Here is a 16889-nt window from a genome sequence, read left to right as displayed (position 1 = left end):
TGCAATTCATTAAACGAGGAAATGTATTATTTATGAAAATTGTATTTTATATATATTTAGTATCAATAGCTTTCGATTGTTCACGTTTTATTATTGATACACTTTTTACATCTTTTATGAAACGTATGTAATTTTTATAAGGACGAAAAAAATCTTGACTCGTGTAGGTCCCATTAATACGTAATATTGTGATATTTATTATAATGGTTCTTTTTTAAAAAAATTGACTATTGAAATTAATAAATAGTGTCACAAAATAATAATAATAACAACAACAACAAGAAGGTGTGTTGCAATAAGTAAAAGTGAATTAAAATATTATTGCTTTTTAGTTTGACGGATCAATTACAACTTACAAGTTTTAAACAATTTTTAAGCTCCCGTTGGCATAATCACTTTACGCCATATAAAATACTATTTGATTCTTTGCTTTCATCATTTTTTTTCTCTTTCTTTAAAGGAAAAAAAAAAAAGGAAGAAATTTTATATTCACTTCTCAAAACACATAATGTCATTATGAATAATGTTCTTTTTCCTTGTTAGTTACCAAATGTGATAGTTTGAACCATATATTTGAAAACTTATGTAATGTATAAGATTGTAGATATATATCTCAACCAATTATATTATATTTAAGTGGACTATAAATTTAAAAATAGGAAAAGTAAAATTATATTTAGATAGTAGTAATGCTTTCAAAATTCCAATATATGGAAAATAAATTTCTAGATGTTTAATTCGTTTTTAGTCAAAGGGAAAAAAAGAGAGATTAATTTAAACCAAACCCAATGAAAAATTCACCAGAAATATTAATTTAGAAGGAGGGGATTATTTGTTATCAAATATTTTCAATCAATTATTAAAAAACTTTAAAAAAAAAGTTAAAAAAAAAAAAGGTCTCAGGAAGAAAAGCATTCAAATAAATAAGTGTTGCCCACCAAAGTTGAAAAACACTGAGAAGAGAGAGAGAGAAAGAGATAGAGAAATTAGAGAAATGCGAATTGATTCGGCATCTTCCTTTAATCTCATGACACTCCCTCCTCTTCATTCGTCTTCTTCTTCTTCTTCTTCTTCTTCTTCTTCTTCTTCTTCGTCTTCTTCTTATTCTTCAACTAAAATCTTCATTTTAAACATTCCCTTTTCTCGCCGGAGAAAACGGCACCAGGTAAAAGCCATTGCCGCCGCCGCCGCCGCCGGAAAAGAAAAGATTCTCGTGATAATGGGTGCCACGGGTTGCGGCAAATCTGGCTTATCCGTTCAACTAGCCTCTCATTATCAAGCTGAAATTATAAACTGCGACAAAATGCAGGTTTATAAAGGTCTGGACATTACAACTAACAAGATTCCCCTTCATGAACGACATGACGTCCCACACCATTTACTCGGAGACGTCGACTCCATTCATGAAGATTTCACTCCCTTTCATTTCAGACCCCGTGCCGACAATGTCGTTTCAAATATAGCCTCTAGAAACAAACTACCTATTCTAGTAGGTGGGTCTAACTCCTTCATTCACGCAATGCTCGTCAACCGTTTCAATCCAAACCACGACGTTTTCACTAATTGCATCCCCAAACCCCTTATTTCATCCGATTTACGTTACCGTTGTTGTTTCCTTTGGTTAGACGTTGCGTTCCCCATTTTGTCCGAATATCTTTCCATTCGAGTTGATGAAATGCTTCAACTCGGAATGTTCGAGGAATTAGCTGAGTTTTACGATCCCCATACAGCGGAAACCATGCCGTATACTGGGATTAGAAAAGCAATAGGAGTACCAGAGTTTGATAAGTACTTCAAAAAAAACCCGCCCAGTAAAAAAAGTGGGATTGATAGAGAAGCGTTTGAAGAAGCGGTTGAAGCCATAAAAAGGAATACGCACGTGCTGGCGGAGAGACAGATAGGGAAGATATTGAAACTGAAAGAGGCGGGTTGGGATATAAACGTGTTAAATGCGACAGAGGCGTTTAGGGCGGTGGTGGAACCGGGAATCGGCAGGAACCGGAAGGAGATTTGGGAAAAGGAGATTTTGGAACCAAGTTTTAGGATTGTCAACCGATTCTTGAAGGAGTAGTCGTAGGTTTTGTTCGATAAATTTGTAAGTTATAATATTATTATTGTTATTATTATAATTTGTGCTTCCTCGCATTTAATTTTTCGAAGAAACACACACCCGGCGAAACGAACGAAAGTTTGAGTTGAAGATCGATCGACGTCCGAAGACGACAGGACTTTTCCGGCTGAGAATTGGTTTGTACTTAGCGAGTGAAGATTTCCCAAAATAATTTTTAAATACATACTCCATATTCAATATACGATTTGTTTTTTAATTTTTTTTTTTTGTGCATTTAACATTTTTTATCTTCTGATCTCTCACTCTTAAATTTCTTTTATATGGCGAGGAAATTAATGAAATAAATAATGTGGTCATGTTCACTTTGTCTGTATTTTATCAGGTTATTGTAATCAATTTAATATAATATACTCGATTTTTTTATATATTTAGACAAAGCTATGAATCAACTTGGTTATTATTCATTTTATATTTTAAATCTTTATACGAACAAAGAAAAGTTTAAAATATCTTAAGAAAGATGCAAAAGGAAGTTGATATATAATTATGATTCGATAATTTAGTATTATTTGAAAAAAATACTTAAGGTAGTGTAAGATATTAAATATTTTTTATTTAAGATTTAATTAATCACTACTTGATATAGCTTTTTTTATTATAAATTCAACGTTTAAATTCTTTTTTCTTTTTAAATCATCCATTCAACTTAAAAGTTTAAGTTAATAGATGAAAATTAAATTCAATTATATATCACTAATACTTGATACTAAGAAACATTCAAATGTAGGAGATTAAATATAAAGTAAACACTAGGTTGTTAATAATTTCGTATTTCTTTTTATCTTTTATTGTACACTTTGATTTCGGTTGAACTATAAACTCTTATCCGTTTCGTATAACTCTCTTTTGAATATACAGTAGAAAAGGTTTTTTTTTTTTTAATTTTATTTCATGGGAAAAAAGAGAGCAAAACATGGAGAACATAAAAGGAAAAAGAGAGGGAAAAAAGAAGTCTAATTTTGCATCTGAGTAACACCATTCAATTAACATTATCATGCCATTGTAAGCACATGGATAAGACAAGCTATAATGAATTTGAAACCATTAATTCTGATCGTGACTATTTTGGTCTTCCCAAAAATCCATTATTACTTTTCAAAATTGTAATTTAAATTACTTGATGGGATTATCATAGTAATCATATTTAAACAGGACCTCAATTCCATCTATGCAAAATCACGCTATGTTTAATTAATTTTCTTTTCTTAATTAGTGTGTGTTATTTAAAAAAATTGGAGTCCATTGTTTGACCTAAAGAAATCATGGTACGAAATTTCAAGGGAGATAGTCAAATAACACATTAGTTGAAGATATAGACATAATTGAAAATGAAATTATTATAAGATGCATCGATTGAGGACACCTAATAATAATAAGAAGAAGAAAATGAAATATTTTCTACATAATTGGGTAAGTGTCATATATGAATGGGACCAAATTAAAATAGAATACAAAAATTAGGCTAAGGTTTTGAAAATAGTTATATATCATTGTCATGTTGCCTGTAACTCCATCTTTCCTCCTCCTTTCTTCGTTTTAGGAAGCTAAATGTCCATTCCAACAGCAATCTAATCGGTGATAATAATCTTTATAAAATATGGATTCTAAATTCCAATCATTTTCCCTTTTCTAATAATATCTCTCTCTATATAAATTCTTATATTTACACATGTTTTTGATATGGACATTTCATCTACAAATTATTTCATATATCCATTTCAAAATTTTAGTTCTTTGATCAACACAAAATATGTTTCGTCGTACAACATAACATGAAAATAATAAACAATTATTGAATTTTTGGGACCCATATGATCATATATATTATTGTTTGAACTAATTTGTTTGTCCACTTCCATTCAATTTGATCTTAAGTTCTTGAACTAACCCCAATATCTAGCTTTCAATGTTTTACAATTATATGTTTTTTTAATGAGAAAAAAAAATTTGTGTTAATGAATGTGTTTTGTTAGAAAACATGCGCATGTTTTTTCAATTCCCAATAGAATTAAACAAAAGAGTGAATATGTTTATAATTAGCCCATAGTTTTTATTTTAAAAACCAAACTTTGTGTCACCTAGGGTTTAGGAAGCCTTAAGTGGGGTTATTTTTGAATATTTTTGTAATAGATCAATATAATTATGTACTCATCTAAATTTGTGTTTGAAATGTGTGGCTCCATGATTAATACTAAGTGTGACTTGAAAGATAAGGTTCAAAAGTTTGGAATTATTTTATGTAGTTCATGTGAGATGAGATTGGCTTAGTTTGAAGCCTATATATATTCTCATTTTTTTTAAAAAAAGTTCGTAGCATTTAAAAACAACTACATTATATATGAATGAAATTCTATAGTGATAGTTTATGATACGACAAATTCTTTTATATGGATAAAAAAATGTGTGTTATAATATGGGTTTAGTGCAGCATGTAAAGGTATTCGATGTACACTTCATAGGATTGGAAGGGTGCAGAAACTGATCTAAAGGAGACCAAACAAACAAGCAGCTGACAGACAGTATATTAAAAAGAAAAGAAAAGAAAAACAAACATTAAAATATTTTACTGATCTACATAGGTAAGGAAAGAAAGTTTAATAAAATAAGAAAATGGTAAGAGAAAAAAAAAAAAAAAAAAAAAAAACATCGATTGCATATAGCATACGCATGTATGTAAAAAAGAAGGGAAATTGCCGGGAAGGGGCAGCAATGGTGTTGGACAATGTCTTTTGGAGCCATTAAAACCTGAACCCATAAAGTACTTATATAATTAATTATATATATATATATTAAACTATATTTAATGAATAAATTTGGCAACTGAAATGGGGATTCAGAGTTCAGAGAGACAAGTCAGTAGGCGTGCGGCTTTCCTTCTTCTGCATGCGCATGATCCTATAAAATTTTTATTCATTTATTTAACCAAAACCCTCTTCTTCTTCTTCGTCTTCTTCTTCTTCTTCTTTCTTCTTTCTTTCTTTTTTTTTTTTAATTTCTATTTTCTGTTTCACTGCCCGTTTGGTGGCCGGCAACCGGTTCTGTGCTGCTGTGCTGCCGTTTCGTTTTCATCACTTCACTCTCCTTCTCTACTCTATACCTTCCTTAACCCTACTTAATTACCCTATCATTATTTTCTTTATTATTAATTGATCACTTTTCTATTGAACTGTTTTTACTAGAAGAACTTCATTGTTTAGAAATATATATATTCAACATTCTTTTTTTCTTCTTGTAATTTATTAGATGAAGGTGTGAAAGTTCGACGCTTGTATATTTGTATTTTAATATTCGCAAGGAAGAGGGTTTGGTTTGTAATATCATAACAATATTATTCTTGAAAGAAAAAAAAAAGAAGCGATTTTTAGAAAAACGAAGTGGGCCGAGTAATGGAGACACTAACTAATCGGCCCATATGCACTTTGTAAACGAACCCAATTCTGATTAACGAGGTACGCCTTTGTCGTAGGCCCAATCCATATAACATATCTATCAATCTATCTATATTCCTTTTTTCTTCCTCTAATTTCATAAGATTCCATTAGAATAGTAAAGTTAAAAAAGATAATTAACGTGATATTAACACACACACACACACACACACATATATATATGAAAAACAAAGGTGGTCGATATACGAAACTTATGTAATAAAAAAATGGGATGGCGTGAAAAAATAGCGAAAATTAAAAAAAAAAAATGGTAATAAACATAAGTTATTTGATTTAATATAAGGTAGATCTTTTAGCTTTCAACCGTTCACATTAGCCAAAGTTGAATACTGTATTAATTAAACTATTAATTCATTTCTAATTACCGGGGAGTTGACATTCTTAATTTGTCAAACTTTTTTAATTAATTAATGTTCTAAGTTCAAGTGTGAAAGTGCAAGAAGAAAAAAGACACACCGAGGATGGTTTTCAAGTGATAAATGCATCATTGTTCAATAGTTTTTTGGAAGTTTGATTGAACTTGACTTTTGTTATATATATATAATTTACATAAGAAGTACTTTTAGAGTTTCAAATTAAATATACTCCTTAGTATATATTATTCAAACAAATTAGTGTCACAATTCAATTTCGTAGACTTTCATCGTTCTTAAATATATATATATACATGTTAAGGAAAATACTACTTTGATTCTTAAATTGGTAGAGTATAGCATAATTTCCTATGGACCTGCAATGGTATTGTTTTTTCACATTTGTGTTTAATTAGTTCTTAAATTTGAAATACAACGAAATAGGAAATTAAGAAGTTAAAGTATAATATTTTTATAAAATTAGGAACCAAGTGAAAATGCAACGGAATAAAAGAGATATTTTAATTTTCTCTTTATTTGTATTTCATATATATATATATGCCTAAATTTGTTCTAATTCCATGTTATTATTGAATAATTACTTCTCATTGAATTAAATTGTGCATACTAAAGTAATTTTTTTGAGAAGAAAATTAAGGATTGAGTGATTTAAATTGTGTTGGTAGTGACGACAAGAAGGTGTGGAAATTTAGATATGGTTCGTTTGCCATTGTCGGATTATGAAAAGTAAAGATTAAAAGATAGATATTAAAATGAATAACAATATTGGAACAAAGACTTTGACATTTAATTTTCAAACTGTTGTTGTTGTTCCATTGAAAGTCAACCAAATGGGTTTTTGACGAAAGCTAAGCTTTATAATTTATTTAATATCGTTCATTGTTTCTGTACATCAATTATTTAATTAATATATTTACATGCAACTCCTCCATTCTATAATAATATGAACTTTCCTTCTAATTCATAACATACCAATTTGAACTTATTAAACCATTTTATTATCCAATAATATATGCATCATACTTATCCAGCTGCCTCTCAATTTTTAGCCGCCATATATTAAAAAATGTAGTTTTGGTTAATCGGTCGTCTAACAAGGGCTCAAATTTATAGTAAACTTGTATACCACCACTTCACAATTTCAAGATGTGTACTTGCATGCCCATGCCATGACTATTTAGGTAGATTTGATGATCGATTAATTACTTGTGGTTAGACATTGTATTTTATTTTGGTAGACATGTGAAAAATTGATACATGAAAAGTATATAAAAAACATATGTGAAGTTATTTTATATAGTTCTTGATAACATATTGTCATCACTCATTTCAATTAAGAAATAATAATGTCTTTTTACTTCATTTATCAAAAAGAAAAAAGATTGTGATTCAATCAATTAGTATATTAATTTCAGACAATTTCACCAAAGTTTAGAAGGTTTTATAATAATTTATAATATAGAAAAAACAATGACACCAATCTAATCAATACTTTTAAATTTAAGTTTAAAAGTTTCATTTTGATAACCACTTTTAAACTATTTAATTTTAATTTCTATGTTTTCAATTCTCCAATTTTAATCTAAATTTTAGACATTATATTTTTAATCAACCTTAAATTCATCAATTTTTACCAAAATCCAATAAATAATAACAAAATTTAAGATTTACTTAAAGTACATAAATCAAATAAATAATTAAAAATACATCGAGATTAAAATTGTACAAGAAAAAGCTCTAAAGTAAAAGTACGACAAAAATGGTGTATTTTAACCTAAAATTCATTTCATAACAATCTTATTGTCTATCGATAGCTTTTGCACTTTTAAATAGTTTTAGATAATTATCCTTTATTAGAAATATAAATCGGTACGCTTACTTGTTAGGGATTTAGTTTAATACAACTTTGAGTTTGAGTTCATGCATATACATTAAAAATATAACCATCATGCATATTTTTTAAACGACATCGTCAAGTTGGCTTATAGTTGAATAATTATTGGTGAGAACGAAGAAGTAATTAAAATAAAATAAAGAACTTATTTGCATGGCAACAACAACCAATAATAATAAATATACTGTAATTAATCATGGGGAAAAACAATATGGTGTCCTACCAAAACAAAGAAAAAGAAAAAGAAAAGATGACAGTTTGTTAAAAAAGACAACAGAAAAGGATCTTTGAACGTAGTGACCAAATTCCCTACATTTTATTTTTCTTCAAAAAGGACTGCTTCTTTGATTAAAAATACACACACGTTTTTGGGTTAATTACTTATATATATTTTATACACTTCAAATATCATTCTTTTTTTTTATTATTATTTAACGAAATTGTTGAATAATTTATATGATCAGATTCAGTATACTATGAAAAATTCCCATATATTCTTATCTTAGTATATATGTATTTTTAGAAAGTAAAACTGGGAGAAAAGAGGCATCAGAAGTTGAAGATTATATATATATATATATATATATATATATATATATATATATATATATATATATATATAGTCAATAAAGTACAGTGTTTAGTATTCTTAATTTAATTTTGATCATCGTCATTAAGTACGCTGGGATGAATCTAATTAAATTGCAAACCCCAACTTGAATGATTAAATTATAAACAGATAATATGATCATTATTGACTTTCCGCCGGCTCCGCCGTCGTTGGTCAACGGAAAGTCCCTTCAATTGTTTCTCCGATGTTTCAAAATCACAACCCCACGTTCATGTCTCTACTCTTATGTCCTTTATGTTGTTGTCTTTATTTGGTTACTGGATTTATATTAATAAAGGTTTTATATCATTATATTTTTGTTATCTATATCAATTATATAAATATATGTGTGTGACAATGAGATATAAGCAAAGCTGATTAAGATAGATTAAACAATTTAAATGTTCCTAAAGAATAGTAAACATAAACCCTAAAAATTTAGACTTATTTTCTCTTAAATAAGAGAGGGAATATTTAAACTTACTTAAATGGATATACATTAATTAATTGTGTCCTACACATACCTAATTTTGAAAAAAAAAATGCTTACTTAATTATAGCATATTCTTGGTTGCCCACAACTTTAAAAAAAGGCCAAGGAGAATATTATTTTTAAGCTTTAATTTTGAGAAGATCAACGATATATGCATTATGTTAAACAGAGAATGTCAAAACTTATAAGGCCAATGAAGAAAATTATTCCCACAATCAAACTATAGAAAAATGAATTAATCATTATATAATTCTAAAAGTGAAACCTACCGATTAGTATAGATTATTACAAGTTTGAATAAATTAGAGAATTACACAACATTTCAATCTCTCAAATTTGATTTCATCTATTGAAACTAATCCCAAATTGTATTTATTAATTAACAATAATTCATAGATGATAAAGGTCAACGGTCAGAAATCCCTGCCCTTCCATTTCCTTCACTTTCTCCAAACTCCAATTGCATTACAAAATATTTTTCTCTCTATATATATATATTCATATTCCCCCCATCTCTCTCTCTAACAAATTATCCATTTTTCTCCCCCTTCTTTCGGTTAACTTTTTACTTCCAATTAAAATTACACACAAAATCCAATCCCAAATCTCTCTGGTTTTTTCCTAATTAATAATTAAATTCATCCACCATGAGCCCACCTAAATCTTCCCAAATCAATGGCCTTCGCCCTTCTCCTCTCTTAATCCACAACGATTCTCGTCTTGTTCGTAAGCCCCAGCTTCGGCAGCCACTCATCATTTACACCCATTCCCCCAAAATCATCCACACCCACCCTAAGGATTTCATGGCATTGGTTCAACGCCTCACTGGCTTCAACCCACCACCGCCGCAGCCGGAAAGAAATTCCAACGACAATGATTCTACGTCGGGTGTGACGTCGGAGGAGGATGTTAATGAAAAACAGAGTAATTGTTCGGTTCTTAAATATTCTTCTGATGTTACGACGCCGTTTTCGTCCCCTGCTTTCCTTAGCTCCTTATCCCCTTCTTTCATGGACTTTCTTAAAGCCCTCCCTGAATTTTAATTCTTCTTCTTCTTCTTCCTAATTCTCTCTGCTTTTTACATCATTTGGAATTAAAGATTGTATAATTTGTTAATTACTTACATAAGAATTCAATTCATTCTTTGATTATTGATTTTTTTTTTCAATTTAGTTGTTTGTGATTGAAGATTTGATGGATGATCTGGGTTTGAGTTTTTATTTTTGTATATTTGTTAGTTGATTTTGTTAATTGATTATTGGGTGTCTGTTGGAGATGGATTATCCATCCTATTATAATTAATTAATTCGGATTAACTGATAATGTTTGTTTAAAAAGTCAACTTGCGTAAATTTATTGTCTAAGTTATATATATATATATATATAAACTATATATTCTTCGTTTATTTAATTAATAAAGTATGAAGAAAAGAAAAAATTGAGATCAAACATTCTTCTTTCATTTCAATGATAAATTTATGACTTATCACTTGGCCTTTAATTAGAAGGAAAGGGTAGTTTGTATCTCTATTGATTTATAGGATTTGTTAGATGGCATAAAAAAAACAAAACCAAATAAACTCTATAAATGTTTAGGTCTAATATAAACAATATCATATTATCTTAATTTTTGTGTTTTTATCTTAATCGCTATTCTCCATTCTTCTAATAAAAGGATTGGATATATCAATTTAATTTACTTTTCATAGATAAGGATTTAGATATAGTTGATAAATTACATTGTTTATAAGTTTATATACAAATTTTTTATTTATTTTATTAATTCATACTTTTTTAAATCAAAATTTTAACAAAATAATTATAAACGATAAAATTATTTAAAATATCTAAAAAAATATAGTAAAATTTCATATTTTATCAATGAGTAGAATCTAAAATTTTATTTTGATTTATTAGTTATTTAATAAAATTTGAATGAGATAATATATTTAAGTGATTCCTAAAAGGTGAGGAGTTGTTGATTTTTGAGCACACCTTGTATTACTATAGATTAAAGAAGCAATTGATGGGTCCAATGGATTGAATTCTCACCTTTATTATAATTCTCTCTTCCTTTCTTTTTTGTATTATACCTTCTAGGTTTATATTTTATTTTAATCTAAACCTTTTCAATCTTACTTTGTGTTTAACCATGTGAATCTTTTATTATTAAAAGTCAAATATGAAAGGTGTCTATTACTTAGATTGTGAGATGAAATATTTCCAACATCTATATTCAACCTCCGTTACAATTTGTTGTTGTTAACAAAATCATAATACTATGAATTCAATTATTACAAATTTAAAAGTATATGAATAATATATATATTAACATCAACTATGAACTATTACGTTGACAATAAAAAGAGTCTGGAATAAATCTCTTTCTTATATGGTTACGTTACAAGAGAGAAACACAAATTCTTATAAAAAGGAACTCTTACTATTTTATACCATTTTATTCTTTTTTTTTATTATTATGCAATTTAGTCATTCAAATTACTATAAAATCAATCTTAGCAAAGAAAAGGATATGATCTAGCTTGACAAAGAATGTTGATTATTTCTTAATCTTTAACTCCTATTCTTTGACGAAATCAGAACTGGGAAAAGAAAATAAAAAGTAAGTCCAAATTAGAAAAATTATTAGTAATGAAAATTCAAAAATATTGATTGAATGACAGTGTTCTCGACACAGACATAACGAGTATACCCTTACATCATGCATGTGTTTTACGACATCACCACTTTTATTGATATCACATTTTCCTCTAATAGTGTTGGTTTAGAACGAATACTTAAAAATTAGGGATAGTTGCAAATTTAGCAATTATATTCAAAATAATTAAGTATATAGCAACATTTTAAAAAAATTGCAAATATAACAAAATCTGTCAAAATCTATCGATGATAGGAGTCTATCACCGATAGACTATGTAGCAAATGTTGGTCTATCACTGATAAACTATAAGAGTCTATCAACGATAGAAGTGTATCACTGATAGATTTTGCTATATTTGCAATTTTTTTAAAATATTGCTACATACTTAATAATTATTCTAAAAATTGCTATCTATTATAATTACCCTAAAAGGTAATTATTTTGTTACGTACAGTAGTGTTGAAATAAGTAATGAAAAGTACTTTAAAGTGGGGGCAATATTGACAAGTGCAACAACGAAAATGTGGCTATGAAGTTTTCCAAAGCATTTGGGCTTGCTTTAGTGGAAGCCCAACGAATCATTGCCACCGTATTATGGGCCTTTAAAGAATGGACCATAATACTATTGGGATCCTTTGGGCCTGATTTGATTGTATCTCCAAATTCTCTCCTTTATTATTTGGCAAATTATTTTATTTAATCATTTACTATTTTATTATTTATTTCTTCTATATATAGATAAGTAATGAACGAAGGTAATAAATCTTATGACTTTTGTATTAATTTTCTTTCATCAATTGGCGTAATGATATGATTAATAGTTGGCTTATTGGTCTAAATAACTACGAATATAATTATTGTATTTAATTATGATTATAATAACTGTAGAATTAAGTGAACAAAATATCTATTTAATGCTGTTTGGTTGATTGTTCTATAATGCCCATTTGCTGTGTTTAGTGTACATTTTCAATTATTACTTAATTATGATGTACCATTTTTACTCGGTATTTATCATTTCTTCTACGATTAAAATAATTGACTTTCTTATAGTTAGATTAAATAAAAACTTAGTTGTTTAACACAATATAGGTCTAGGACCAAAAGTTTAACAATTATGATCCTATCTTCTTGTAAAAGTTATGTGGTTGATTGTGGAATTAAATGGCATATTTTTTTGTTCTCTCTCAAAGATAGAGATATGGATTTGGCAGTAATCAAAGAAAGTTTGCAAGTTGGAGTAATTTGGCGATGATTAGACGCAACAAGTCCTTTCTTGTTGTCTATTATCTTATAAAAGCACCAAAATTCTTGACCTAAATTTAAGTGTCGATTCTTCTAAACTTTTCTTCCTTAATTACCAATCCAAATTCAATAACCCAATTCCCAATTCCCAATTCCCAATCAATCTCTCTCAGATTTTACAAATATTTATTCCTCTAACATTATTCATTCGTGTGTATCCGAGTTTACTTTCTCTTGGGAATAATTATGGCTAATCAACAAGATTAAACAAATAATGTGGTTCATTCAACAACTTTCGATTCCTATCAACAAATTAAAACCATAACCAGGTGTAGATGTCGGACAAGAAACATATATATTATCAATTTAATAATTATTTTGGCCCCCATAATAAAATTAAAATATTACATTATTTACAATAAGTTTCTTTGTCCTCTTTTTTTTTTTTCTTTTTCTTTTAAAAAAAAAGCTGGGGCTGATTCACCCATTAATGATTAAGGGAGAATCATTAATGAACAGCTATTGTCTAACAAACCCGAGTCACCGCCCGAGTCACTCCCAACGCACCGCTCGCTCGGATTTTTTTTTTTTTTTCCATACTATTCCGCCGAAACCATAACCGCGTCCGCGTCGAACCAAGTCTCCATATCCGCCGCCGTTAAATTCTCTAGAGGCGACTTCACGTTTCTCACGTCACCGACCGTTATCTTTCCAGCGTCTTCGTTTCTAATGTACACCTTTTGGTCATTGGAAAATTTTACTCCCAAAACCTTTCCGGCCACCGGCTTCCACTCGGCTATTAATGCTGGGATTTGACAACCCACGCGCGTGTCCCAGATATTTACCGATGTCTTACTGGAAACGTTCGTTGTTGTTGATAAGAGTAACGTCGACGTCAACGATGGTGCTATTTGCGATTTTCCGGCTACAATGGACCCGATTGTTTGCTCTTTGATTACATCGTGGACTCGGATTTCATTCGTGTCGGAGTGATAGTGATCGAATTCGAATCTGAGATTGTCCCATAACTTCACGACGCTTTTACCTCCGGTGAAATCGGCCCATGAGAACTGTTCGTCTTCTCCGTCTTGGTTGTGGAAGCTCCGTCTATGCCGAAGTCTCAGAGTTCGTTTTGTTTTGTCATCGTTCAAGTAGTAATCGGAGCCTCTAACGTGAAAATCCCGGTCAGTCAAGTCCCAACTAAAGGGAGACGAGGAGGCGGGCTCATCGGCATCGTCATCTTCAAACTCCGACCAAACCGATGAAACAGAGGTAGCAGAATCGTCGACAGAGTACTCGCTATCGGAGTCAGAATCATAAACAATTTCCTGCAGAATACGTTTCTGACGTCGGAATATTACAAACAAAAGCTTAATCCGGTTGATTACGCCGCTGAATGTAGCAACAACGGCGATAATCACAGCGCTCCATTTCCAGAGATCTAGAGAACGAGAAATGGTTTGAAATCCAGATGGGGATGTCAAAATTTGGGGTAAGAGAGTGGGATTTGGCAAGGAACTCATCCCGGATTCCAACCCACTAAACCTGTTAATGACGGGAATTTCCATCTATCTCAACCTCAGTGGGTTTAGGTAGAACAGCAAGAAAAAGAACCACAGATTTAAAGAAGAGAAACAAAAATCAAGAGATGGAAACAAAAATCAAGAATCGGAATTGAGATGGGGAATATTCGGATGAAAAAAAATGAAAGAGAAAGAGAGAGAGAGAGAGAGAGAGAGAAGAAGAAGCTTTTGTGTGTTAGGGTTTGGTGGAAAGAATTGGGATGGCGAGAGAGGAGAGAGGAGAGGGAAAGAGGAAAGGGGGAGAGGAGAATTTAAGGGCGAAAGAAAAGATAAAAATCAAAGGAAAGAGTGACGTGGAAGACAAGGATTGGGTATGAGAGAGTATGAGAGAGATCCACGTCAGAAAAAAGAGCAAGAAATTTTGGAGGGAGAGGCTGCTGGGGAAGTAAGAAAGAGCTGACGTGGAATAGGATCGAACGGAATCGAATTCATAATATTCGGTCATCTTGGGAAAATGTCCGGTCATAAATTATTGTGGTTTTTCATTTCACAATATTGCCACTGCGATTGTGACACGTGGGGTCGGGTTAGTGATCCATTGGCTGTCATAAAGTCCGGTGGGACCAAAATCGTATGATTCAAACGTTGACATGACACTGATAGTCACTGCTGGCCGGTGCTGGAATCACCACCATAAGAACTTCTAACAATACTTAATATATATAACCATATAAATCCACATTATTGTACCTAACTATATCAATAATTTTCAATTCCCTTCCAACCTCACTTATTTATACTCTATTTTCACATCAATGCCAATATCATGCAATTTTTATAACCATTGTTTCTGCCTATGTTCAACAAATTATATAACATATATCACTTATGGAATAAAAGGTTTCTGTTCGTCCTTGTTTTATTTGTTTCATTTCAAAATTTATGGAATGTGAGGGTCAATTGTACCCATTAATTAAAAACAAATTTACACCATATTTAATATTTCTGTTGGATTTGTGAAAAATTCTAAGGGCTTTATTCGGTTAGGTTTTTCAAATAAATAAAATCGTAACTATTGTATCTAAACAATAACAAACTATACTTGGTTTAGATTTTTTTACGAGTATTGTATATTATATTTCATTTTTATGTTTTTGAAATATTGTAATTTAAAAAGAAAAATCGTTCTAAGAATTTAAAATATATATTTAGAAAAGTAAAAGTAATAATATTTGAGAAAACAATTTTAATATGAAAGTTATTTGGCAATATATTTTTTTTCGTCTACTTCTAGAAATGATCTAATTTTAGAAAGCACAATTAAGGAAATAAGACACCGATGAATTTGAGTGTATTTAAAATTGAGTTTGAAGTGATAGGAAAAGGCATTAAATAGATTAAAAGGGAGACATAAGGTTTCTTAAAACTAACACATAGTTCATAAATTTAAAAGAAAAGAAAAGGAAAAGTTAGTGTGAAAGCAAAAAAGGGAGAAAAAGATGGATTTGTTACCTTAAAAAGAGAGATTAAAATTGTGGATGTGTTTTGTTACAGTTTGAACCATATGATAAAAGAAGTTGGTTGACGTGAGAGTTTGGAGCATTGAGTATAGTTTCGTAAGTGGTTGGTGAAGCTTTTACCATTTCAATTTGAGAATGCTTTTACATTTTTTCTTTATTTTATTTATTTTTTTTAATTTTTATGAGGTCTAAAATTATTATCTTCTTTTACAAAATTTTAATTTGATTAATTAAAATGGAATATAGAATAGTATTGTGAAAGTAGGCATCAAATATTGTTTGGTGAAGACATGCCTTCCACAAAAACATTTTAAAATATAATATATGATGATTATATTTATTTTCCTAATCTTTCGTAAATGGCAGCACATCAAATATATTATAGAAAAAGATTTGAATAAGTCTTCAAAATTTGTCTATTATCATACCTTCGTGCACAAGATTTTGTTTAGATTGAATTGAAATGAACATATTTAACTCGTGCATTAAAATTTGACCTTTTTGTGTTTCAAATGTGGGATGAAATGAAACACATGGATTGTGGTTTGAATTTGAATCCCTCTGTTAAATAAATATGGTTTTGCTTCAACCGCTCTTCCCCAATTTCTAATTTTGAAATTTTCAATCTTCCTTTCTTCTTTTACCAAATTCTTAGGGTCTTTTTCAAAAATTAATTTATTACATTTGATTTTTTGACCATTTTCTAAAATTTTAATTAGTTTCTCCACAGTTAAATATTATTTTATAACTTTTAAATTTGATTCAATTTTATTCCCATATTTTATCAATTTTGGTTCATGTAGGCTTTCTATGCTTTAATCTTAATTTCTTTTACAAAGGGAGTTGTCAAAAATAACAAAATTGACAAAATATTTACACTTTATCTCAAAATCAAACTATTAAGTGTAAATATTTGGAAACCTTCCTAAATATAACAAACTATAGTGAAATATTTACAACATGTGTAACTTTCTTTCTCTTTCTTCTT

At 29.6% G+C, this 16889-nt stretch overlaps 2 protein-coding genes across 2 annotated transcripts; one reads left to right on the top strand and one right to left on the bottom strand.

Annotated features, from left to right (window-relative positions):
- The first annotated feature begins 904 nt into the window (after positions 1-904).
- LOC107990777 (adenylate isopentenyltransferase-like) lies at positions 905-2394 on the top strand. Its single transcript, XM_017044717.2, has one exon. It carries the CDS (start codon positions 995-997, stop codon positions 2069-2071), a length of 1077 nt encoding a protein of 358 aa, XP_016900206.2. The 5' UTR covers positions 905-994; the 3' UTR covers positions 2072-2394.
- Positions 2395-13196: 10802 nt separating this feature from the next.
- On the bottom strand, positions 13197-14839 carry LOC103489289 (uncharacterized). The gene has a single exon (XM_008448384.2). The coding sequence runs from the start codon at positions 14424-14426 to the stop codon at positions 13458-13460; it is 969 nt and encodes a 322-aa protein (XP_008446606.1). The 5' UTR covers positions 14427-14839; the 3' UTR covers positions 13197-13457.
- Between the last annotated feature and the right edge of the window lie 2050 nt (positions 14840-16889).

This window comes from Cucumis melo, chromosome 10 (assembly GCF_025177605.1).
Source record: "Cucumis melo cultivar AY chromosome 10, USDA_Cmelo_AY_1.0, whole genome shotgun sequence".
NCBI classification, from domain to species: domain Eukaryota; kingdom Viridiplantae; phylum Streptophyta; class Magnoliopsida; order Cucurbitales; family Cucurbitaceae; genus Cucumis; species Cucumis melo.
Note: the sequence above shows the minus strand (reverse complement) of the source record. Positions and strands in the feature narration are given on the sequence as shown.

What these genes read in the sequence shown, in the direction of transcription:
- LOC107990777 (XM_017044717.2), top strand. Translation starts at nt 995, where the DNA reads ATGCGAATTGATTCGGCATCTTCCTTTAATCTCATGACACTCCCTCCT.
- LOC103489289 (XM_008448384.2), bottom strand. Translation starts at nt 14,426, where the DNA reads ATGGAAATTCCCGTCATTAACAGGTTTAGTGGGTTGGAATCCGGGATG.